At 42.8% G+C, this 27,058-nt stretch overlaps 1 protein-coding gene across 3 annotated transcripts; it reads right to left on the bottom strand.

The window, feature by feature from the left end:
- Positions 1-281: 281 nt before the first annotated feature.
- On the bottom strand, positions 282-26,421 carry LOC120438548. 3 transcript variants are annotated; one of them, XM_039608939.1, is made up of 8 exons: positions 26,360-26,421; positions 26,104-26,245; positions 6,627-6,971; positions 6,456-6,548; positions 6,254-6,355; positions 4,116-4,436; positions 2,864-2,977; positions 282-506 (listed from the first exon to the last, which is right to left on the bottom strand). In XM_039608939.1, exons 2-8 carry the CDS (start codon positions 26,195-26,197, stop codon positions 493-495), a joined length of 1,083 nt encoding a protein of 360 aa, XP_039464873.1. In that variant the 5' UTR covers positions 26,198-26,245; positions 26,360-26,421; the 3' UTR covers positions 282-492. The 3 variants fall into 3 exon arrangements, 2 of the variants coding, with proteins under 2 accessions (XP_039464873.1, XP_039464874.1); XM_039608940.1 differs by having other exon boundaries at positions 26,104-26,171; positions 26,360-26,411; XR_005611987.1 differs by having other exon boundaries at positions 488-506; positions 4,123-4,436.
- Between the last annotated feature and the right edge of the window lie 637 nt (positions 26,422-27,058).

Consider the following 27,058-nt stretch of genomic DNA (forward strand, 5'->3'; position numbering starts at 1 on the left):
CTGTGCAGGCATAAAGTTTAATAAATGTTTAAACTGTAGAGATACAGTTTAAACATTTATTATAATTATGGATTATTTATAATAATCCATAATTATGTGGATATGCATATTAGATTAGTGAAATATAAACACCCCCCCCCCCCCAGTGAATTGCAGTATGTCCTGAGATTTGATTTTTACCCAGGTGTCATCCACATACCTGAACCACCTGACAACCCATCTAACCCGTTTACCACAGTGTTTCTCAGCATGTTAAATGTCAGTAAGGAGAGATCATTAGAAAGAATTGAATATGATTTATTGATATACAGAATTCAATTAAAGTATTTGGTGATTAGATTCAGAAGGTCTGTCGCAACAGAGCATATTCCCAACAGTGATAGGGATTAGGGAAGGATCCCCTGGAGTCTAGACCCTGGTGGTGGAGATGAAGGAGGAGGCTTCAGTGGAGCCTGAGTAACATGGGAGAGGCAGAGATGGGGAGGAGATGGATTACACGATGGCGTCTGTAAGAGAAAATTACAGATGAGCAGTGAGATTTAAAATATATGGAGTAGAGGCTGATTGTCCTGAAGAACACAGGAAAAAGATGGTTGGACTACACCAGAGATGTTGCAATAAGCTTGACAGCGTGGGAAAGTGGAAGTGATGCAAGCTTACATGAGCCACCAACCGTAGGAAGTATAGATCTATATATAATATAGATCTTCCTTTCTGAACGTACATATAAGCTTCATTACTTTGGCTTACTTGAACATTTTATTGGCCTACACATATTTGCGGGCATACTTTGGATCAGCGTTAGATCCATAAATTTAGTTTAAAATGATCAGGTGAAAGACGCTGTGACAGTATGTTCACGTTCTTTTAATGAGAAAACAGGATCATCCATCCATTTTCTTAAGCACTTATTCCATTCATGTTTTTGTGGTGAAATTACAATAACTAAATACTGTATTGGTTTCTGTTAGTAGGATTTAAAAATGATACAAATGAGAATGCATTAAGGGTTGTATATGTAAGCTTAGCATTTATTAGTATAGTAAACAAGAACCAGCAGGTATCACAGAAAATGTATTTGTTGTATTTGTAGCAGAGTGGGAGTATAACTGTAAATGACTAGTTAAAAGTGGCAGGTCCTTGCCAGTTGTGCTAGTTGATGTTGATGTGATTCAGGTTGTGATTTAACTTTAGCTCAGGAGGCAGAGCTGGTCACCTGCTAATCAACAAAGCTGGTAGTTTAACCCAAATAAGAGAAATATGGGCAAGACACTGAATCCCATCCAATGATGAATGTTAGATAGAAAGGACTTAAGCACAGAAAATAGTGTAAGTGTGAATGGGTGAATGAGGCAGAGCAGAAAAGCACTTTATAAGAATCCGTCCATGTACCATTCTATTTAGGTGTGACTTGAACCTTTAAAACTGGTAAAACTTTATAAGCTAATCAAGTGATTAACTAACAAACCATTTGAAACTTTTTCTTTTAACCGTGAAATTTAAACCTAATATTCAGGTTTTAAAAAGTATCATGATATCAGGTAAATTACACTGAGTTGAGTTTATTTTACCTGAAGAAGGTACAGTGCATAATAAGCACAACTTTATTAATCATCATTTGTATTTAGCAAGCTGAACTAAATCATACCAGCTTAATTGAACCTGTATAGGAATTTCTTTTACTTATGTATTAATCACTTTCATTTATTGTATAATGCCTTGGTGCCACTGGATTTTAACATGTCTCACACTCATACAGTATAACAAACGGTGGGGGTCTAGTAAGGAAGTTGGGGGAAGCAGACCACTCCACAGGAAGAATCTTTTGTCTCTTCGAGGACTCTGGGAGGTAGCAAGGGAGTATGAATCTTAAGGTGTGAAACAGCTGTGTACTGCCTTTTGTTCCTGGAGAAGGTATTTAACTGAGAGCCATGTTAGACTCAGGTGAGACTCTGCTGACCGTTTGCCCCGCGGCCATGCAGGGGCTCCACCAACTTGGTTTTTCTGTTCTTTGTTTGTGATTAAAGAATGTTAGCTACCGCTCACCGCTTGTCTGCAGGCTTTATTTAAATGGAGAACTTCCACAACAAACCTTTTGTAAGATCCAAGACAATGATGTTGAGTTATTGATATGTGACTATATGCTTAGGCATTAAATTAACACAATGTAGTAAGATTTACTTAAAACATATAATTACAATTAATTGTATATTATGTTTCCCAACTGAACAATGTAATTTTGTGGAATTGCTTGCCTTAACTTGATTAAATAAATGCAACATTTCATTGCTTAGTGTAAAGCCAATTTAAAATAACCTAACATGCGTGTCTTTTGGAGGAATCTGGAACAGAACACACAAAGGCTTTTTTCTATTTTAAAATGTTGAGTTTTAATCTTCTTTTTAATTTGACAGTTTTTGTGTGCAATTGTGTGCATTATCTCTTTGTTGTGAAACAAACTGCACTTTATTTGTCTTTGATGTTGGCAAATATCACTCGTGAAAAAGAGATCTCAGTCTCAATGACAGCTACCTGTCTAAAAGATTTAGTACTATATCATTCATCACAATTCAATTAATTTTCTTCAGATGGGATATTACAGTGGAAGGTGACAGTCTAGACAGGTTTAATAATGTACTCCAGGCTGACTCTGGAGTACATGCAAGTGATCAGAACTGAACTTCCAGGCACAAATATGGATAAGAGCACTGCTGTACGCTGCTGCTATAAGCTCAGAAGGATGACCTTAAAACTAGAAGCCATATTGCAAGAACTATGTAGAATCCCTTAATTTTATGATCAAACCTTATACACATGTTTGAACCATAAGAAAACACAAAGATACACAGACAGACTCACATACCTTGTCTGCTCTTCATCCTTTTGTATTTTTTACACATGAAGACAAAGGCCAATAAAGCGGCTACATACAGGACAATGCACACAGCGATGAATATCCAAATCTTGACTGTCGGTCCTGTAGTTAACACAAAAAACAACCATCCACAAAACTAAGATCATGCCCCATATTGTAACAATGTTGCCACAAACTATTCCTCCTTACACTGAGCTCTGATGTGCATCTATAGTATTGAACTCTGACATTGCAATAACAGTAAACCTGCTGCTAGATTAGTCACCCTGGTCACCCTGCTGTAAGTGGTTATTGGATCTAACAGCCAGACAGAGGCAGACTAGGAGAGAAGGACTGAAAGCACTGTCACTTATTGAAAAATACAAGCAAAGTAAAAATGTTCTTTCATTATGTATGTCCCCTTTGCATCCAGAATATATACACCAAAATAGAAAATTCTAATTGCAGAAAATAAAACATCCAACAAGATTGACTTTCTGGGATATGCTGAACTGTCGGTTATTGCCACTGTTAGCTTCTCTTAGCTGCTGTTGGCCAGGGTTAGTGAAACTATGTCTGGAAAGGCAGACTACAACGCTATTAGCTTGACTTTATACACCTATGGCAATGGGAATGAAACAACCTAAATTCAAAGACTAAGATGTTTGGCTTTCCACCTATCACTCTGCTTTTTGCCTGTAGATATCTGACTCTGAAGCACAACGCGTTTGCTCTGTTTTGTTTAGACTACTTTGGGTAATCTGGGAGAGTAGAAAAGCGCTATATAAGAATCAGTCCATTCACTGTCTGAATAGAGTTCTGTCATGTTGCTTTTGAACTATTATGTTCCGGCACATGTTATTATTACATGGCTTGATTAAGGTACACATTGGACTGACATGTGGGACCAGAGCTGAAACTGTTCTGGGCCAGCACAGGACCACCAGTGTGTCTGCAATTGGCGTTGTGCTGGCCCATGTGTGGGCCACCTCTGGCAAACCAGATCTGGGCCACCAAAGGGCCGTCATTCTTTGCGGTATGTGGGAACATTGCACATTGTGTGGGCGAGATCCAGGCCATACCAATTTTGCTATGTGGGTTGTTGTTTTATTTTTTGTTGCTTTTGGGGTTTTTGTTTTTACTTCTCTGCCCCTCACTTACACCAAGTAAGGCAGATCGTCACTCTGTCTGATTCCTTGTGATAAATTAAAAAATGTCTTGCATTGATCTCTGATCTCTGACCTGTGTCTGCAGTACTCACCACTAACCTTCAGCTCCACTTGTTTGATCATCATGATGTTCCCCTCACTGTTGTAGACAGTACAGGTGTAGATCTGTGTGTCTGTGACTGTGGGGTATTTCAGAGTCAGACTGAGGTCTCCAGTTTTGAGCAGATTTTCATTCATCTTTGTTCGACCTCTGTAATTCTCGTCCTGTTCTTCAGGCCGGTCAGATCCATTCTTATATACATGGATCTTTCCATTACAACTGTTCTTCCACTCTACCTTAGTATCTTCAGTCAAGTGAATTGTGGCTGTGCACGGCAACTGGACAGACTCATTCCCCTCCTCTGCCTGGTAACCTGAGAGGAGATCAAACATCAATTCAGAATGCAATAGCAGCAACATGAGTTAGTTGAATGGGAAGAACAAGATCTGGGCAATTAACACCTAAACCCTACCAACAATAAGATACCCTGCTGATATTAAGCTAGCCAAAAGAAGGTCCGTACCATAAATGAAGGTTTTCACCCCAAGTCTAGCACCCTGCAACTGTATGCTGAAAGGATGGAGCCCGACGATTGGTGAGTGTCAGAACCACAGCCCAGAATGAGACCACAAACATACATCAGGAATATCACCACAACTGACCACCTGCTCAGTGAATACCTCAGGTACTCAAAAAAGAAGAGGATCAAGGCGAGGAACCATCATGGAAGGACAGGCCCCTGGACGGTATGTACCACCGGCAGATAGAGGAGGTGGCTGACATTAAAAAATCCTTTGGCTGGACAAAGCTGGACTGAAAGACAGCACAAAGGCACTAATCATGGCAGCACAGGAACAAGCTCTGAGCACAACATCCATAGAGACTGGGGTCTGTTACATCAGGCAAGACCCCAGGTGTAGGCTGTGTAAAGATGTCTCTGAGACAATCCAGCACAAAACAGCAGGGTGCAAGATGCCAGCCGGCAGGGCATACATGGAACACCATAACCAAGTGGCCGGCATAGTATACAGAAACATCTGTGCCGAATACAGTCTGAAAGACCGAGGTCAAAATGGGAGACACCCCCAAGGGTGGTGGAGACTGACCGAGCTAAGATCCTGTGGGACTTCCAGATACAGACGGACAAAATGGTGGTGGCTAACCAACCTGACATAGTGGTGGTAGACAAACAGAAGAAGACGGCCGTAGTGATCGATGTAGCGGCTCCCAATGACAGCAACATCAGAAAGAAGGAACATGAGAAGCTGGAGAAATACCAAGGGCTCAGAGAAGAACTCAAGAAGATGTGGAGGGTGAAGTTAAAAGTGGTCCCAGTGGCTACCTGACCACTCGGTGTGGTGACCCCCAAGCTAGGCGAGTGGCTCCAGCAGAGGGCCCAGGAACAACATTCAAGATTTCTGTCCAGAAGAGTGTAGTCCTAGGAACAGCTAAGATACTGCACAGGACCCTCAAGCTGGCATCTCAAGGCATCTCCGAAAACGTTAGAGCACTTATGCAAATATGTGATGACTTGATAAATCGAGCAGATATTTGAAGTTTACACAGCAATATTCTTGCATCAAAATATCTTAAAAGTTTATTATGTGACCCAGAAAGAGTAAAATTTCAAACTCCGCCACGCTGCGTTCCTCCTCCACTGCCTCGTTTGAGTTTTGGACTAAATGGATTCTGGGATATTGCACTTCGTCATTTTGAGCTGATTGGAGACCAAAACAGCCAATCAGAATTTTTTTTGCATCCAAGTCTGTGATTGGCTGGTTTTGTGGCACAAATATAATGGTGTACCAGAAGAGTTGAGCGCGCACGGGCAGAAATGTTAAGAGTGCAAGTAACAAGTGCAAGTAAGTTTCTTTGCAAACCCCTTTGAGTGCAAGTAACACATTGCGAGCAAGCGCAAGTGCAAAAACTGAGCGAGAGGGGCTGCTATTGTGTGTGTGTGTATGGATAGTAGCAAACAATGAAATACATTTTTTGCACGCAGAAATGAATTTTGTTCACTCAAATTTAGCTTTTCTTCGCTCACAATAAATTTCTCCTCAAAATGCAACACTTGCACCTCGAAATCTTTTTTATGTGTGCTCAGGTTTTTTTTTTACGTGCGCTCAGAATAGTGGCACAAAAATAAGACCATAGCCATCATCTTTATGGGTAATAGCAGTATAGACTTACCTGTGAAGAAATGGTCCTGATGAAGCAATAAAATACTCCCAGAAAAAACAATCCCAAGAGCAAGGACAAAATGGAGATGGTGGAGAACTAAGGGAACTTGTCCTATTAATAAGCATAAAGATTAACATAACATGTGACCTTTTAGTGATATTTTTCTACTAATTGTATAAACATTATCAGTAATATAATAGTAGAGACTCACCTTTTAAACAAATACAAACCCAGCAAAAACAAACAAGTAAAATTGCAAGAAGCAGAAGCACCAGGGTTACTACAGCCATGGATTGACGTTGTCCTGTAGAGAATCATAAGGAACAACGTGACATCTGAATGCTAACCTGTATCTTCTGCATCAGTTAGATTTGTTGCTTACCTTTTACCAGCAGCTGTACATCTCCCAGTATTAGTAGTTCTCTCCCATCGCCGATGGTGCAGGTGTACTTGCCAGTGTCTGTCTCTGTTGGTTTTCTCAGAGTGAGGCTGAAATCTCCAGTGTCCAAAGCATCTGACCTCATAAATGTGCGTCTGTTGTAATGCTGGTTTTGTCCTGTAAGATCATCTTTTTCTTTTTGTTTGTGGACAAAGTTGGGGTTGAGATCGATACGAATCCACATCACTGTGGGGTCTTCTGGTATATGATTAGAGTAGTGGCAGGGTAATGTGACAGACTGTATACCTCCATACACTTCCACCACCACAGCCTGGGTATGGTGGGACACTGGAAGGACAAACAAACACAAGTCAGCGGTCCTCAGACCAGCAAGAGTACTGACAGGGACTGGACTGAGAGTCACTGAGAAGGAGCATATTTCTCCCATATAGGCTTCTCTTTCAACATCTCAGAGAAATTGTTTGGTTGAATGAATACAAAAAATGTATCCAGGTATTTTTCTAATATAACACCTTCATTTTTTGTTCATATTTTTAATCTACCATAGTAGTGACAGTTAACCATGTCACACTGTGATTAAGCCTTTTAAGTTGTCCCAGCAGCCTTGATATATTGCAACCTAACTAAGGGCCCTCTGAGCCAGCCCTAACTATATGCTTTAGCAAAAAGGAAAGTAAGTTTTAAGCCTAATATTAAAAGTAGAGTGTCCATCAAAGGACTAATTATTTTAAGATAATATACGATGGGGCCTTATTATTTAAGACCTTGTATGTGAGGAGCAGGATTTTGAATTCAATTCTGGATTTAACAGGAAGCCAATGAAGGGAAGCCAAAACAGGAGAAATATGCTCTCTCTTTCTAGTCCCTGTCAGGACTCTTGCTGCAGCATTTTGGATTAACTGAAGGCTTTTCAGCGAGTTTTTAGGACATCCTGATAATAAAGAATTACAGTAGTCCAGCCTGGAAGTAATAAATGCATGAACTAGTTTTTCAGCGCCACTCTGAGACAGGATATTTCTAACTTTAGAGATGTTGCGCAAATGGAAGAAAGCAGTCTTACATATTTGTTTAATATGTGCGTTGAAGGACATGTCCTGGTCAAAAATGACTCCAAGGTTCCTCACAGTGTTACTGGAGGCCAAGGTAATGCCATCCAGAGTAAGAATCTGCTTAGATACCATATTTCTAAGATTTTCAGGGCCGAGTAAAATAACCTCAGTTTTATTTGTACAAGGAGACTTTGACATACTAGTGGGAGGAGTCAGCAGACAACCTTCTCTATCTGCTAAGCCACAGGTGGAGTTCTCAGGGTGTAGTCATTATGTTTAAACTGCACCTTTGTTGGTCTATTGGTTGTTCTTTGTTGGTGTTTGACTGGACTCATAATTCAAATGCTCTCTGCAAAAGAGGGCATTACAGAGAGCAGGCTGTATCTGCTACGGAGACTTAGGAGTGAAGGGCACACTCCTGAAGACCTTCTATGACTCTGTGGGGGCCACAGCCATCTTTTACGGTGTGGTCTGCTGGGGCGGCAACATCTCTGCCGGGGACAGGAAGAGACTGAACAGGCTGATCCGCAGGGCCAGCTCTGTTCTAGGATGCCCTCTGGACCCAGTGGAGGTGGTGAGTGACAGGAGAATGGTGGCTAAGCTGTCATCCCTGTTGGACAACATCTCCCACCCCATGCAGGAGACTCTGACAGCACTGAGCAGCTCCTTCAGTGGCTGCGGCACCCACGGTGTGGGACAGAGAGATTTCGCAGGTCTTTCCTCCCCACTGCTGTCAGACTGTACAACAAAGACTCCAACTGACCAAACACACAAATCCACACATGTGAAATAGCAATAAGTATATAAGTGCATTACTCTTTTCTGACCACGTTGTATTATACTCAGTTGTATATAGCATTCATCAAAGTTGGCGCCGAGTATGGCAGCCTCGTCGCGAGCTCCCCCAAGCAACAGCTGTTTTTTGTGTTTAATTTTACTTTTCCTCTATTTTTTCACGAGTAGCACATATGTCCTTGTGTATGACCGACAAACCTTACTGGACATTAAAGACGGACTTTCTCATCACCCTCCATTTGCAGACGCCCCATTCATTTCACCTGAGACCCCTTTGTTCTCTGGCCCTGGAGGCCACAAACGCCGACGCAGAGGGAGAAGATCTGGCGTTCTGGTTTGACTGAGATGGCGCACTAACAGACCACCGTTACCCAGTTTATTACTGGCTAATGTGCAGTCTCTGGAGAACAAGATGTGCGAGTTTCGGGCACTGATCTCATTCCTTTTTTTTTTTTTTCCCCCTGTCCCGTTTGGATCTTTAGCCATCAGAATTGTTGTCTTAAGGCCAAAAGAGATGCCAAGCGGATTTACTTTACCAAGTGGATCATCATGGCCTTGCCATATTGGTCCATTTGATTGACCTTTATTATAATTATGTATTTATTTTTTATTTTCAATTGTTACAGTCGGGACAGACATGACTGGGGGATAGGACAGGGAGAAAGAATGAAAGAAAGAGAGGGAGAGAAAGAAAAATAGAGGGGAGAAGAGATGGTGAGAAAGGGGAGAAGAAAGAAAGAAAACAAACAAAACACCTGGATCACCTGTATGGCGAGAAAAAAACAGAAGGGAAAACAAACAAACAAACAAAAAACAGCTACTTAATAAATACAGCACCATCACAATAAACTAGCTAGCAGTAGATAACAGTAAATACTAAATATTAAATGTTATTGTGCAGCATGCAAGACAGACAGCGCACAATGTGCTTTTGAGGTAGCAGCCAAGAAAGGTGTAGTTTGTGTCTGTGAACACCCGTGTGTACACCTGTGTGGGTAAGCATGCTTGTATTCCAAAGGTTTCTCCATGTAACGATCTGCTAGGGAGTGTGGGGAGCCATAGCCCCGTCCCCCAGGGCATGAAGCAGTTATGGAGGAGATCGAGGCCCCAGACATCCAGAGGCCCCAGAGTATGAGGACCCAAGGAGGACCACCAAAGGGGGGGAACCGTGCCAGCCTCCTGGGAAGAGCTGAGTAGACCCCCAAACGAGATGTCACCCAGCAGCCACAGAGCAGAGGCCAGAGGGGGTTGCAGTGGCGTGCCCGCGGGCTCTGCCGGCAGCCAGCTGCGCCAGAGAGGACCGAGCTTCAGGCCCAGAGGTCAGAGGCCTGAGGGTACCCCACCCCCGGAAGAGGCCCAGCCGGGCCACAGGTGCCAGGCCCCGCCAGTCGGCCACCAGGAGTGAGCCGGTACATACATGAGTGCCCAGCCCCAGTTGACAAGAACCACCAGCACACCAACGTCTGAGGGCATCAGCCACCGGCAGGGAGTGTGGTGAGGGGAGATAGGCCTCTGTACTTTGGAGGGCCTGAGATGTTCCCAGATAGGTAGAGTCTAAGACCCAACCTGACATATAGACACAGACAAACAGGCGCACACAGACTCAAACGTGCATTCCCACCCCCATATACACAACTAAATACTCGGCACTTACCCAACATGTAGACAGACACAAATAGACACTGCACAGACAATCACACTCCCCAAACATACTCTGTATCCCAGGTCCAGGTACCCCCGCCCCCAGAGGGGCAAGCCGCATCTAGACCCAGGAGGTGTAACCCTTCTCTCTGGGGTGGAGGCAAGCGGACCGCCTCCCTATCTGCAGTAGCAGGGAGGCCCCGCATCCCAGACCCCAATCTGACGGCCAGCAGCTCCTCCCAGCCCCCCAGCCCTGACGGCTAACAGAACCGGGGTGAGTGAAGACCCCAAACCTCCCTCCGCCCGCTCATATGTAGTGTTGCTGTGTGCTGTTCTAAAGTGCATTTAAAACACAGGAGGGCATGGTGCTTCCTGCCAGAGAGCAGCAGGGCTCCTCCCGAAAACCCTCAGTGTCTATATGCATTAAAATTGAGAGTAGGGCACCAGCGCCAGAGGTGGGTTGGAATACACCGACCATCCTCTGGATTCAATTCAATTCAATTCAATTCAATTCAATTCAATTCAATTCAATTCAATTCAATTCAAGTATTTATTGTCATTGTCAAGAACAATGAAATTGAATTGAATTGAATTTTATATTGAAATTGGATGCTGTAAAACGTGCCCACCCCCAAGGCCCTATATGTATGTGTTATGTGAGAGTGTGAGTAATGTGGATGTCTAGGTTGCAGAATAAAATTGAGGCACAGGTGGCCAGAAGGGGACAGGGGGGGAGGGGGGGGGGAGTGCCTCCCCTGCACCCTGGTGACATATCTGCACCCCAAGCCCTGTGTGTGTGGGTGGGTGTGGTAGAGCGGGAAGAGGGAGGTAGCTGAGGATGGGGAGGGAAGAAAGGGAGGGGCAAGTGGCCCCTCCCTGGGGCCAGCTGCCCCGCTGACCCCAGTAAGCACCCCCAACTCTGGAACCCACCAGGGCAAGGGGGCCCAGGCCCATCCGGATCGGGGCCCACAGCAGCAGCACCGTCCAGCCCCGTAGAGTCCGGGGCAGCCCACCCGAATCCACTGCAGAGAAAACTGCACCCACCCCATCATCCAATTATCTCCCAAACTACACGAGACAATAGACACCCAGGTTGAGTTCATTCTCTACCTCTCCTATATCTCTCCCCCACCTGCAAAGTGAGCTCCTGTAGAGAGGAGACCACCTGCAAAGATGTAACAGCCTCCCCACCAGTTAGAGAGCCCCCTAGTTGGGCTGATGCACCAGAGGTCCCCTGCACTGGGGCTGAGCCCCCCTGCACCTACCCACCCACAGCCCCGGCGACACAACAACCAGGACCCAAGCCCCCAAGGCCCTGCCAGCACCCCACACCGGGGGCGGAGCACCCCCAGACCCCCAAGCCTCCATGCCCGTCCCAGACCCACCCGGGGGAAACCAGGCCACCAGGCCAGTAACCAACGTCCGCTAGTACAGACCCTCCCCCATCTCTGCTGTACGCAGCCACAAGGAAAACACCATCTAGGAGCCACCAGAGCCCATAACCAGGTCATGGCCACATCCCCTGGGTTAGGCCCTCCAGGGAAAACATCTCTAGGGACTCCCCAGACGCCCTAAGGCTGTCCCTACCCCCATATCAACCACAATAGCGAAGGCAGGACCAAACCATGACCCCCCACCCCCACTAGGTGATGAAGCCGATCAAAGGAGCCCAACGGGATTGATCAAATGTGGTGGCAGAGGCTGTATCAAGACCAATGTGATCTATTAGATGGTTTTTATATTGATTAGAATTAAGATTATTTTTATTTTTCCAGTTAAGGAGGACCGTTTTCTTGGCAATGCATAGGGCTGTAAAAACAATGTGGGCTGTGTTTATTTCTGCAGTGACCTCATCCAAGTTGCTCAGCAAACATACTAAAGGGGAGGCTGGAATGTTACATTTCAGACACTTTGATAAGTCTTCACATATCTCACGCCAAAACTTCTGAACTGGTGGACAGAACCAAAGAGCGTGGATGTAATTGTCCGGTGTATTTGCTAGACAGTGTGAGCAGTTGTTGGAAAACGTATAGCCCATCTTGAACATCCTATGACCAGTATAGTGCACTCTATGTAATATTTTGTATTGTATTAATTGCAAACTGGGATTTCTGATCCATTGAAAGGTTTTTAAGCATATCTGAGACCAAAGGTTTTGGTCTAAGCTGATTGATAAATTTGCTTCCCATTTTGCAATAGGAAGGGATATTGATTCATCTATTTTAGAAAGCATTCTGTATATTTTAGACAATAATTTGGGGGGTTTTAGATTAAAAAAATGTACCACACTGGGTGGTGTTTGTAATTCAGCTTCACTGGGATTAAATTTCTTTTTTACTATGGATTTAATTTGTTGATATTCCAAAAATCTTTTCTTGTTGATTGCATATTGTGTAACTAGTAGTCTGTCAAACGAAATAAAGTATGTTCCTTCCAATATATGTTCCAAGTATTTAATTCCTTTGCAACTCCAATCTGGAAAGTTTATCATATTATTGTTTTGTAATATGTCCGGATTGTTCCAGATAGGTGTACGTTTGCATGGGATTAATGAGGACTCTGTCATTTTCAGAAACTCCCACCATGCTGTCAGAGAAGAGCTGATGTTGATGCTTTTAAAGCATTCATGTTGTTTGATGTTTGAACTGATAAATAGTAGGTCTGAAATTTCTAGATTATTACATAGTGCCTGTTCTACATCTATCCAAGGTTCATCTAGGAAGGTGTGTTTAAACCATCTAGAGATGAACTGAAGCCTGTTGGCTAAAAAATAGTGATTAAAGTTAGGCAGATCTAATCCTCCTTTATCCTTGGTCCTTTGTAATGTTTTTAAGCTGATACGTGGGGGTTTGTCTTTCCAAAGGAATTTAGAAATACATGAGTCTAGAGATCTGAACCAATCTTGTGATGGCTTATTTGGGATCATTGAAAACAAATAGTTTATTTTTGGCAAGACCATCATTTTTATAGCGGCGACCCTTCCCATGAGTGATATGGGTAAAGATTTCCATCTAGCCAGATCGCTTTCTACTGTCTTTAAAAGTGGGAAGTGGTTTAATTTAGTTAATTCTGAAAGCTTAGGAGAGACATTAATACCTAAATATTTTATATTTCCAGATTGCAGTGGTGTAGGAGAAGAATTATGGAAGGAGCAATTAATCGGAAGAACTGTAGATTTTAACCAGTTAATTGAATAATCTGAGACTCTTGAGAAAGAGTTTATCAATGCAATCACCCCAGAGATATTGGTTTGTGAGTTTTGGAGAAAAAGTAACACATCATCCGCATAAAGGCTGATTTTATGTTCTACACACTTACATTTTATGCCCTTAATTGTTGTAGCCTGTCTAACTGCTGCTGCTAGTGGCTCAATAAAAATTGCAAACAGTGAAGGGGAGAGTGGGCATCCCTGCCTGGTGCCCCTCAGGAGACAGAAGCTGGAGGATGTTTGGTCATTCGTTCTGACACAAGCTGTTGGGGAATTATATAATATTTTTAACCAGTTCATGAAAGAGGTTCCAAAACCAAAGTTGAAAGTTGAAAGTTGCAAATAGAAATTTCCAGTTAACTCTGTCAAATGCTTTTTCTGCATCAAGAGACAATATTATGGTTTCAATGTTTTTACTGCATGAGTACACTGATCTCATTGATGCGGGACTGCTGCGTAATGTGCCTCACAGAAACCTGGCTATCGGATAAGGTACTGGACTCCGCAATACAACTACCGGGGTTCTCTGTGCACCGCGCAGACAGGTCACAGGATCTTACTGGGAAAAGCAGAGGCGGTGGTGTGTGTTTCATGATCAACAACAGCTGGTGTGATTATGCGAACGTGCACCTGGTTAAATCCTTCTGCTCACCGGACCTGGGGTACCTGATGATTAAGTGCCAGCCATTCTGGCTACCGAGGGAATTTACAGCAGTGATTATTACGGCTGTTTACATTCCCCCACAAGCTGACACTGACTGAGCACTCAGGGAACTGTACAGCACGATCAGCAGTGAGGAAACGGCACACCCAGAGGCGGCGTTTATCATGACCGGGGACTTTAACAAAGGAAACCTGAAGAAAGTTTCACCAAAACTCCACCAACACACCCATTTCAACACTCGTGGAGACCGGCTACTTGACCACTGCTACACCCCTTTCGGGGATGCGTACAAATGTACAAATGCGTACAAAGCCCACGCCCCATTCGGCCAATCAGATCACCACAGTTCGCATACCGCCACAACAGGTCCACTGATGATGCCATAGCCCTGACACTCCATGCTGCCCTGTCACACCTGGAGAAGAGAGACACGTATGTGAGAATGCTGTTTGTAGATTACAGCTCAGCATTCAATACCATCGTTCCCTCGAAGCTGGACAGGAAACAGGATCTAGGACTGAGCAGCTCCCTCTGCAGCTGGATCCTTAACTTCCTGTCTGACAGACGCCAAGTGGTCAGACTGGGCAGCATCACCTCATCCCCCATCACACTGAACACTGGTGCTCCACAGGGGTGTGTACTGAGCCCTCTCCTGTACTCACTCTACACCTACGACTGCACGGCCACTAACAACTCCAACATCATTGTGAAGTTTGCGGACGACACTACAGTGGTGGGTCTTATCACCAAAGGTGATGAGACGGCTTACGGGGAGGAGGTCAGCGCCCTGACCCACTGGTGTCAAGACAACCATTCTCACCCTCAACGTTGCAAAGACAAAGGAGTTGATAGTGGACTTCCGGAGGTGCAGAGAAGTACACACCCCTATCACCATCAACGGCGCCGCTGTGGAGAGAGTGAGCAGCTTCCGCTTCCTTGGTGTACATCTGGCTGAGGATCTTACGTGGTCAAGACACATAAACAAAACTGTGAAGAAGGTGCAGCAGCGCCTCTTCTTTCTCAGGAGACTGAAAAGATTCGGCATGAGCCCCCGCATCCTCAGGACCTTCTACCGCTGTGCCATTGAGAGCATCCTCACTGGATGCATCACCACCTGGTATGGCAACAGCACCGCCTACAACCGCAAAGCTCTCCAGAGAGTAGTGCGGTGCTCTGAACGGATAATTGGAGGTGAGCTTCCCTCCCTCCAAGACATCTACAGGAAGCGGTGCCTGAGGAAAGCGGGGAGGATCATTAAGGACTCCAGTCACCCCAGCCACAAACTGTTCAGACTACTTCCATCAGGAAGGAGGTTCTGCAGCATCCGGTCCCGTACCAGCAGACTGAGAGACAGCTTTTTCCACCAGGCCATCAGACTGCTGAACACGTCATAGACACCTCACCCTCACTACTGGAACTTCAACATTATGTACTCCACACTGTATATAAATGTCACTTGTTTTGCACATGTCCAACTACCAACCTCTGTATATTTTATATATTTTATTTTATTGTTTAATCTATTTAATTTGTAAAATATGTATACACACACACACACACACACACACACACACACACACACATACATGTAGAAAAACATATTTAGTATACACATCCAGTAATGCATACACTCTTATATTGTACATATATTTATTACTCTCAGATCTAACCATTCTTATATTTTGCTTGTTTTATGTTATTGTATTTTTGCACACCTCTGTTGCTTGTGAAGCTCGCACACAAGAATTTCACTTCACTTCTCTCGCTCTGCGTCTGCAGCTTTCAATACCCAAGTGACCCTCGTTAATGCGCTTTAGCATTTCTGCTCTCAGTGCTACAGGAACTATAAGCTGCTCTCCTTTGAACAGAACTCCATCCACTACTGACATTTGTTCCCTGTAATTCCAATATGCTTGGATTTCTGTTGCAGCCTGGTTTCTTGGTTCTGGCCATCCATCCAGAACTGTCTCTGTAAGTTTAATCAGTGTCATATCATTCCTTGTTTCCTTTCTTAATTCCTCTAGTTTTGCACTTGTCACAGGTAAGTTGGAAATTACCATGTGCACCTGGTCTTCTATGTCATTATCAGATGAGATGGTCACTGGCAAAAATGCTCTGGTTAATGTGTCCGTGATGTACATTTCACTTCCTGGCTTGTACTGTACTTGTACCTGATATTTTTGCAGTCTCATTAGGAGTCTCTGTATTCTTGCTGGAGCACTGCTCAATGCCTTTTTCATTATCACTTCTAGTGGTTTGTGATCTGATTCCACGTTCACTTCTCTTCCATACACATACTGATGGAAACGCTTTGCACCAAACACAATTGTCTATTTGTGCATAACGCTGTTCAGTCTCTGTTAATGAGCTTGATGCATAAGCAACTGGCTTGCCCTCTTGTAGCAAGACAGCACCGAGTCCACTTTTACAAGCATCAACAGATAGTGTTACTGGAAGCTGTACATCATAGTATCTGAGCACAGGAGCTTCAGTAAGAATTGTTTTCAATTTGTTGAACTGCCATGCAGCATCATCTCTGGTAAGGCCACATAATGGCTCTGTGTGTTGTGACATGTTTGGAATGAACTTTGCTAGGTATGTCACCATACCCAGAAATCGCTCCACATCTTTTTTGCACTCTGGTGTAGGCATTTTCTTTACTGCCTCTATCTTGCTCTGATCTGGTTTCAAACCAACTGCCGAGAAGATGTGTCCAAGGTATTTAACTTCCTCCAGGCCTACCTTGCATTTGTCCTTGTTCAGCTTAAAATTTTTTGCTCTTACTCTCTCAAGCACTTGCCTCAGTCTGTCGTCATGCTGTACTATAGTCTCTCCCCAGACCAAAAGGTCGTCTATGTACGTCTCGACCCCATCAATGCCCTCAAACAGCTGCCTCACCGTCCTGTGGAATACTTGCTGAATTAATTCCAAAAGGCAGGCGAAGGAATCTGTAATGACCAAAAGGTGTGTTGAATGTACAGAGCTGGCTTCATCTAATTTAAGTTGCCAAAATCCAGCACAGTGAAGTATTTGGCCTTTGCCAGTCGGCTTGTTATTTTTTCAACTGTTGGCAACTGGTAGTGCTCTCTCATGACTGCTGTATTGAGATCACGTGGATCTAGGCAGACTCTCAGTCGTCCAGTAGCCTGGACACAATGATGATTGGATTCACCCACTGGGTAGGCTCTTCAATTTTTGTAATCACCTCCATTTTCTCCATTCTTAGTTCTACTTTGAGTTTTTCTCTCAAAGTGACAGGGATTTTTCTCGGTGGATGAACTTTTGGTGCCACGCTATCATTAATCTGAATGGTGTGTTCTCCCTCAAGGCAACCTATCCCCTCAAACACATCAGCAAATTCTTTGAAGAATTGTATGTTGACAACTTGACATTTGTGGGTCTAAGCATTTGCTTATTTCCTATTCTTCGTATTAGACTGTATGGAACCACATTGGCTTGTGCACCAGTATCAAGTTTGAATTTCACAGGTTTGTGGCCAACTTTTATTTCTACAGTCCATTCATCTATTCGTGTCTGTGTTTTTGCATTTACAGCCCAAATGAACAGACTTGTCCGTGGCTTCATGGGCGACTGTGTGCACTTTTCTCGATCTACACATTCTGGCAAAGTGATTCATTTTCCCGCAGTTCTTGCACTGTTTGCCATAAGCAGGGCATTGGCGTGATGCATGCTTTGTTCCACATCATTTGCAATTAAACGTGCTTGCTTGGTCTTTGTCATTCGGTTTCATCTTACTTTGTCTGTCTTGTTTGCATGTGTGCTTATGTCTCACTGCATCTACATCTTTACTTTCATGTGCAGAGACTTGAGCATTGTGATCCTCCTCATGCATTTGCTTGATTTCAGCTTTTGTGGTCTCAGCTGCAATGCAAAGCTGAACAACTTTTTTGAGAGTAATATCATCTTCTCTTAACAGCCGTACATTTTGGGAGGAACACACCCTTCAACTGGTGCGGGAGTAGGGAATCAAGAAAACTAGCGGATTATAGGAACCATCTCCGTTTCAACCTGAGATGCAGACAAAGCAGAGTTGTTCCTAAGAGCCTGCACCTTGGATCCACTGTCAGGGGATACAGAGCGGACTTGATTCTACGGAGAGCACAGAATCAGCTTGTAAGTAAAAGGATAAGACAGGTCCATTTCACTATAGATGCCCTCCAGAGCAAGATTAGCCAGACTCTGCAGGAACTGGAAACCCTTCTACCCTCTCCAATTTTAGAAGAGGATTACAAGTTTGTGGACAATGCTCAGCGGGCCCATCACTCTAAAGGAAAAGAAAGACAATTCAGGAAATTCCACACCTTGCTTTCAAAAACACTCACTCCTCAGTCTGAATCTACACAACTTAGAGAAGAAAACACACCTGAGGACAGTCAGGAAAAATGGTTGAAAAACTTTTCAGACTGGAATCTCACTGAACCTGAAAAGAAAGTCAAAGGACTCAATTTTGCCATTGTTCCGCAACAGTTGCCCATAGTGGACCTCATCACAGCCACAGAAACTGCCATACGGATTAACAAATTATCACAGACAGAAGCAGAGCAGATTAGGATGAAAGTCTCTGCCACCCTCTCCAGTGCCAAAGTCCCTCCGTCCAACCTCACACATCTAGGATGGGTCAAGATGTGACCCTGTGAGGACTCCCCAAAGCTGGTGCCAGGAGCCCAGCAGTCTACCTAAACAAAAGGCTCTTATACTTAAACAGATACAGAGTAGGTGTATAAATAGTATAAGATAAGACATGACGTGTGTTTGCCAGAGTGCTCTGGGAGGCACACACAGTCTTTGCAGACTGCTAAGGATCAGACATCCTATCATTATGCAATTGATTATAAAACTCTAAGCATATATGAGTAGGGATGGGTATCGTTTAGATTTTATCCGATACCAGTACCAAACCGATACTTTTGAAACGGTGCCGGTGCTTAAACGGTGCTCGAACCAGTGCTTAAAGAATGAAGAACACACACTTTGTCCAAAAACCTCTCATGTTCAGCTGTTTTTTTTGTAAATAGATAACAATGTTAGCCTTTTCTGCAGCTATAGGGCATATATGGCATCACTCTTGGCTGGAAGCAGTGCTTAAACAATGGAAAAAAACAAACTGTCCAAAAACCTCTCATGTTTAGCTGTTTTCCACTTTTTCTTTGGTCATTTTAGACTTTTTGGCCGGGGTGAAGGGAGTATCTGCCATCAAACAAGAAGACAGCCTCATGTAGCTATGATGATGTTTGCTAGTTCACCTTACATGCATTAATGTAATAATGTGGCTAGCCTACTCAACGTAAATTACACACGAACAACATTAAGCTACTCACGCAGAGAAGAACGGCTGCTGCTGCCATCATCATCCGTCATCATTTCTGCTACACTGGCAGGGCTAGGGGCCAGGACTCTCCTCTTTGGGTTTTTGAGGGATGTTGCTAACTCCGGGTCCGATAACAGACAACCCACGCGCAGTAGATGTGCACGTGTGAGGTCTCGCAGCAAGCTATCAAATACGGTGCATTTCTTGGCTTTTAACAAAATGCTGTACGTCGCCAGGTGTTTCATCAGATTTGAGGTGTTACCTCCTTTGACAGTATCACAGTATCAGCTTAAAGCACTTGTTGCAGGCTGCTGAGTTTGCATCTTTTGCTGTGAAGTACAGCCAGACTTTTGACCGCTTCGCCTTGGGCGTTTTTAATCTGTAGCTTTGCTCTAAAAGAACATACGTACCTGGGCCCGCCTACTACGCTCGCAACGGTAAAATGATTGGCTGGAATCCAAAGTGTATGACATCTCAGGAAAATAAAGCACCAAAGTCTGCGCTGCCTTTCGGTCTGGTTACTACCGTTTATGTCAGAACCGATACCGGTACCCATCCCTATATATGAATATATATTTCTAAGCATAAATGACAATCCAATAATATATACCTAACAACCCAAATTCATGGCTAATGTGTTTCTGGTGATACAGAAAGAAGTTTACTTTCGGGATTTCAAGAAAAAGTTTCAGTGTATGAACCACAACTTAGTGCCAAATGCACATGAGCAATAAGATGTGATTACTGCAGATACTGAAAATCCTTGAAATAAGTAATATTGTACTGATGGAAGTAAAATCTGTAATATAGCAACTTTTTTTACAACTTTAGTCTGAATTTGGTGCTTTAGCCAGTTGAACAGCCTCACACTGTGAACTGCGGAGGCTGGGCCCTTCGAAGGATGTTGCCTATGAATTGGGACACAGGCATTGTGAGACAAACTGCACACAAACAGTTTGTGTGTTTGCTGATGTTTGATGAGCTGATAGAAACTGCATTTGAAACAACCTGATACTTAAAACGTTACTGTTCGCTCCTTTTCAGTAGCACTAGCTAGATGCTGAAGTACTGCAAAACACTTCCACATGGCGTGGCTGTGGCTCAGGCGGTACAGCCTACTGATTGGAAGGTTGGTCGTTCAATTCCTGGCTTCCCCAGTCTGGTGATTAATACATGAACAGGTGTTAGAGTTTAGGCTCAAATTGGTTTGATGTTTGAAGCCTCGCAGTGATGTGAAATAATATCTTCCCTCAAATGTGTGAAAGCAAAACTGAGGGACCTGTTTTGAAAATATAAGAAGTAGAATGTACAGATATTTGTTTAAAATGTAGGAAGTAAAAGTAAAAGATTGTCTGAAAAAAACTACTTCAGTTAAGTACAGATTCCTGAATTACCTTAATTATACACTGTGAGATTATTATATTATCTTATGCCATGTTATACCCCTAATTAAAGATGTGTGAAATTATTATGTAGTTTTAGTTTGCATCATTCTCCTGACTTAGAAGAAGGTGATAACTATTACACTTATTAAACTGATTTGTATTAGACTGATATGTATTAGACTGCTGATTTATTGTGAATGGATGATTCAATTCAATTCAATTCAATTTTATTTATATAGCGCCAAATCACAACAAAAGTCGCCTCAAGGCGCTTTATATTGTACAGTAGATAGCACAATAATAAATACAGAGAAAACCCAACAATCATATGACCCCTATGAGCAAGCACTTTGGCGACAGTGGGAAGGAAAACTCCCTTTAACAGGAAGAAACCTCCGGCAGAACCAGGCTCAGGAGGGCGGCCATCTGCTGCGACCGGTTGGGGTGAAAGAAGGAAAACAGGATGAAAGACATGCTGTGGAAGAGAGACAGAGATTAATAACAGATATGATTCGATGCAGAGAGGTCTATTAACACATAGTGAGTGAGAAAGGTGAGTGGAAGGAAAAACTCAATGCATCATGGGAATCCCGGCAGCAGCTCACGTCTATTGCAGCATAACTAAGGGAGGACTCAGGGTCACCTGGTCCAGCCCTAACTATATGCTTTAGCAAAAAGGAAAGTTTTAAGCCTAATCTTGAAAGTAGAGATAGTGTCTGTCTCCCGAATCCAAACTAGAAGTTGGTTCCACAGAAGAGGGGCCTGAAAACTAAAGGCTCTGCCTCCCATTCTACTTTTAAATACTCTAGGAACAACAAGTAGGCCTGCAGTGCAAGAGTGAAGTGCTCTAATAGGGTGATATGGTACTACAAGGTCATTAAGATAAGATGGGGCCTGATTATTTAAGACCTTGTATGTGAGGAGCAGGATTTTGAATTCAATTCTGGATTTAACAGGAAGCCAATGAAGGAAGCCAAAACAGGAGAAATATGTCTCTCTTTCTAGTCCCTGTCAGGACTCTTGCTGCAGCATTTTGGATTAGCTGAAGGCTTTTCAGCGAGTTTTTAGGACATCCTGATAATAAAGAATTACAGTAGTCCAGCCTGGAAGTAATAAATGCATGAACTAGTTTTTCAGCATCACTCTGAGACAGGATATTTCTAATTTTAGAGATGTTGCTAAATGGAGGAAAGCAGTCTTACATATTTGTTTAATATGTGCGTTGAAGGACATGTCCTGGTCAAAAATGACTCAAGGTTTCTCACAGTGTTACTGGAGGCCAAGGTAATGCCATCCAGAGTAAGAATCTGCTTAGATACCATATTTCTAAGATTTTCAGGGCCGAGTACAATAACCTCAGTTTTATCTGAATTAAGAAGCAGAAAGTTAGCGGCCATCCAGGTCTTTATGTCTTTAAGACATTCCTGCAGTTTAACTAATTGGTCTGTGATACCTGGCTTCATGGATAGATAGAGCTGCGTGTCATCTGCATAGCAGTGAAAATTTATGCTATGTCTTCTAATGATGCTGCCTAAGGGAAGCATGTATAATGTAAATAGAATTGGTCCTAGCACTGAACCCTGTGGAACACCATAATTGACCTTAGTGTCTGAAGAGGACTCTCCATTTACATGTACAAATTGGAGTCTATTAGATAGATATGATACAAACCACTGCAGTGCAGTACCTGTAATACCTACAGCATGTTCTAATCGCTCTAATAGGATATTATGGTCGACAGTATCGAACGCTGCACTGAGGTCTAGCAGGACAAGCACAGAGATGAGTCCACTGTCAGAGGCCATAAGAAGATCATTTGTAACCTTCACTAAAGCTGTTTCTGTGCTGTGCTGAGCTCTGAAACCTGACTGAAACGCTTCAAATAAGCCATTCCTCTGCAGATGATCAGTTAGCTGTTTGACAACTACTCTTTCAAGGATTTTTGATATGAAAGGAAGGTTGGAGATTGGCCTATAATTAGCTAAGACTGCTGGGTCTAGAGATGGCTTTTTAAGTAAAGGTTTAACTACAGCCACCTTGAAGGCCTGTGGTACATAGCCGATTATTAGAGATAGGTTGATCATATTTAAGATTGAAGCATTAATTAATGGCAGGACTTCTTTGAGCAGTTTTGTAGGAATGGGGTCTAAAAGACACGTTGATGGTTTGGAGGAATTAATTATTGAAGTTAACTCAGAAAGATCAATTGGAGAAAAGAGTCTAACTTAACATCGATGGTACTAAAAGTAGCTGTAGACAATATTACATCTGTGGGATGATTATTGGTAATTTTTCTCTAATGATAAAAATTTTATTTGTGAAGAAGTTCATGAAGTCATTACTAGTTAACGTTAAAGGGATTGTTGGCTCAGTAGAGCTCTGACTTTTGTCAGCCTGGCTACAGTGCTGAAGAGAAACCTGGGGTTGTTCTTATTTTCTACAATCAGTGACGAATAGTAAGATGTTCTGGCTTTATGGAGGGCTTTCTTATAAAGCAACAAACTATTTCTCCAGGCTAAATGATGATCCTCTAAATTTGTGACACGCCATTTCCTCTCCAGCTTACGAGTTATCTGCTTTAGGCTACGTGTTTGAGAATTATACCACGGAGTCAGGTACTTTGGATTTGAGGCCTTAGTTTTCACAGGAGCTACAGTATCCAGAGTCGTACGTAGTGAGAAGGTAAAATTATTAACAAGATAATCGACCTCTGTTGGAGTAGCGTTCAGATAGCTGCTCTGCTCTATGTTGGTACAGGGCATTGAAGATGATAACAGTGGGTGGATTACATTCTTAAACTTAGTTACAGCACTTTCAGAAAGACATCTACTGTGATGAAGTCTACTCTCCGCTGCTGTGTAATCAATTATTGTAAATGTAAATGTTATCAGGAAATGATCAGACAGCAGAGGGTTTTCAGGAAACACTGTTAAATGTTCAGTTTCTATGCCATACGTTAAAACAAGATCTAGAGTGTGATTAAAGTGGTGGGTGGGTTCTTTTACATTTTGACAGAAGCCACTTGAGTCTAATAACAGATTAAATGCGATGTTGAGGCTGTCATTTTTAGCATCTACATGGATGTTAAAATCACCCACAATAATTATTTTATCTGAGCTGAGCACTAAATCAGATAAAAAGTCTGAGAAATCAGACAGAAACTCTGTGTAAGGCCCAGGTGGACGATAGATGATAACAAGTAAGACTGGTTTCTGAGTTTTACAGCTGGGGTGGACAAGGCTAAGCATCAGGCTTTCAAATGAATTAAAAGTCTGTCTTGGTCTTTCGTTAATTAATAGGCTGGTGTGAAAATTGCTGCCACACCGCCCCTCGGCCTGTGTGCTCGAGGTTTCTGGTAGTTAGAATGACTCGGGGTGTTGATTCATTTAAACTAACATACTCATCCTGCTGCAACCAGGTTTCTGTAAGGCAGAGTAAATCGATTTGTTGATCAATTATTAAGTCATGTACTAACAGAGACTTGGAGGAGAGAGACCTAATGTTTAATAATCCACATTTCACTGTTTTACTCTTTGGTTCAGATGTGGATACTGTATTGTTCTTTCTTTGTGATTTTTATGTTTAAGTTGTTTATTGCTGGTTTTTGGTTTGTTTTTGTCTTTTGGGAGCTGACACAGTCTCAATGGAGATGGGTTTTGGGGGGTAGCAGGAGGAGAGAAGCTGCAGAGAGGCGTGTAAGACTGCAACTCTGCTTCCTGGTCCCAACTCTGGATAGTCATATTTTGGGGGTTTAATAAATTGGTCCATATTTCTAGAAATGAGAGCTGCTCCATCCAAAGTGGGATGGATGCCGTCTCTCCTAACAAGACCAGGTTTCCTCCAGAAGGTTTGCCAATTATCTATGAAGCCCACATCGTTTCTGGGACACCACTCAGACAGCCAGCAATTTAAGGAGAACATGCGGCTAAACATGTCACTCCTGGTCTGATTGGGGAGGGACCAGAGAAAACTACAGAGTCCGACATTGTTTTTGCAAAGTTACACACCGATTCAATATTGATTTTAGTGACCTCCGATTGGCGTAACGGGTGTCATTACTGCCGACGTGAATTATGATCTTACTGTATTTACGTTTACCCTTAGCCAGCAGTTTTAAATTTCCTTCAATGTCGCCTGCTCTGGCCCCTGGAAGACAATTGACTATGGTTGCCGGTGTCTCTAGCTTCACATGTCTGAGAACAGAATCACCAATTACCAGAGTTTGACCCCGGCGGGTGTGTCGCTGAGTGGGGAAAAACGGTTAGACACATGAACAGGTTGGTGGTGTACCTGGGGCTTCAGTTTAAGACTATGCTTCCTCCTCACCGTCACCCAGCCGCCTCTTTCCCCAGCTGCTTGGGGTCTGCCGGGAACAGCTAGCGGGGCCTCACGCTATCTTCGGCTGCACCAGCTACAGGGGTCTGGCTAGCTACGGGTGAATGAAGGGTGCGGCCGAGTCTCCAATTCAGTAATCCTGGCCTCCAGAGCTGCAAATATGCTACATTTGTTACAGGTATCATTACTGCTAAAGGAGGCCGAGGAGTAACTAAACATCTGACACAATGAGCAGGAAAGTGCAGGAGGGACAGGTGAAGTAGCCATGGTGCTAACGAGTCGGCTACGAGCTAAGCTAAGCTAGCGAAACAGTAAAGAGACAGTGAGTGAATACTTTGGCTATAAATTAGGTAGTGAGTACACAGAAAGGGTGATTCAGATGAAACACGTTAAGATTATACTATGAAAAAGGGATGTATCAAAAGATTTAAATTAAATTGCTAAGCAGAAAAGCTACTCAGAAACACCACTGTGTTTGAGCAGGAACAGGAAGTGATACTCTACCACAAAGCGAGCAAACACCAAGTGACAGCGCCATGATATTGTTTTATGATGCATTATACTGCTGAGTTATAAGAAATACTGTTTTCAGAGAGTCATGATCTTATTTGTCTGATTAGAAAAGAACATAGAACATACTGCACAGGGAGCCAAGGTCATAACTTAGGCTCACTGAGAGAGAGAAAGAATGTGAATGTTTAGGTTTTTATGACTAGGTGGGGGCCACCAGAGGCTATAAGAGTTTGAGTAACCCTCCACCAGTTTGAGATTTGGTGTGACCCTCTTTATGCATGTCCCCCCATCTGGATGGTTTATGCTCATAAAGTGTTGCATTGTATGTAATAAAATAATTGTTGATTGAGCATTTATGCACCGAGTATTGTCCTTCCTTCAGCCCAAAGATTTAAAGAATTGGGAGGATTTAACAACACCTCACTATCAACATTTTGTTTTTTAATTTAAAAAATGACAATAATAACATTTACCCTCACGTAAAATACAGGAAATTATCATATCTCTAATGATAATAATTATAATAGGAGGTGACAGTACCAATCACGAGGAGCAGAGACGGCACAAACATCTTCATCCGGCTGTAATTGAATCCTGTTATTCTGCTCCTGACCGAACAAACACATGACTCCATCAGCTGATGCACGAAGATAAAATTACTTCCAGATCTAAAATGACATCTCTATGTGTGAACCACATAGAGAGGAGACATGTCATTACTGCAAATACTGAACAAAACCAGAAGAAACATCTTACTGGTTTCACTTTTAGACAAAAGAAAAAGATTTATACCAACCTTATTCTACACTGATGGTGATTTACCAGCAAACTGTTGCCTCATCCATCAGTTTCCCTTCATACTGAGGGTATTCTTTGAAAAAAGGAAGTGAGAGCAGGAGTTTGTGTTGTTACCAGCCAAACAAAGGCGCTCACAGCCTAAAACATTAAGTACCTTCATGACCAGTGTTGGTCAAGTCACTTGAAAAAAAGTAATCAGTAACTAATTACTGATAAAGCGATAGATCTTTCAGCCCAATTCTACTTTTTCTGCATAATCCATCATACAAAATGTAATCAAATGGAAACGTCTCTTTTTAAAACTTGTTTTATTAGTTTTAATCTTTTAACTTTATGCATCAAGCAAAAATTTAATTATATGCAACATTCTCTGACTGGAAGAAATTTGTTTAACATTTAAACCTGTTTTCTGCACATTCCAGCACGAAAAATAAAATTGTTTTTTGTGTTTACACTCAGGCTTTCAAATAGATTCAAGTAAAACACAGCAGAAAATAAATAAAATCAAACGCTAGCGATCCTGTTGCTCCATTTTCACCTGTGAAGCAGGAATGGGGCAGGCAGAGGTTTGCTTACGGGAAAGTAACAGTAATCTAATTACCTTTTTTGCAATACTAATCCCTTACTTTACTCATTATTTGAAAAATCGGATTACAGTAACACGTTACACCCCATCTCTGTTCATGTCTGCTGCTAA

The sequence above is a fragment of the Oreochromis aureus genome, linkage group 3 (assembly GCF_013358895.1).
Source record: "Oreochromis aureus strain Israel breed Guangdong linkage group 3, ZZ_aureus, whole genome shotgun sequence".
NCBI classification, from domain to species: domain Eukaryota; kingdom Metazoa; phylum Chordata; class Actinopteri; order Cichliformes; family Cichlidae; genus Oreochromis; species Oreochromis aureus.

What these genes read in the sequence shown, in the direction of transcription:
- LOC120438548 (XM_039608939.1), bottom strand. Translation starts at nt 26,197, where the DNA reads ATGGAGTCATGTGTTTGTTCGGTCAGGAGCAGAATAACAGGATTCAAT. An exon ending in GGTTTGTATTTGTTTAAAAG is followed by an intron (nt 6,356 to 6,455) that starts GTGAGTCTCTAC and finishes GCTTATTAATAG; the next exon opens with GACAAGTTCCCTTAGTTCTC. An exon ending in AGTGGAGCTGAAGGTTAGTG is followed by an intron (nt 2,978 to 4,115) that starts GTGAGTACTGCA and finishes TGTTAACTACAG; the next exon opens with GACCGACAGTCAAGATTTGG.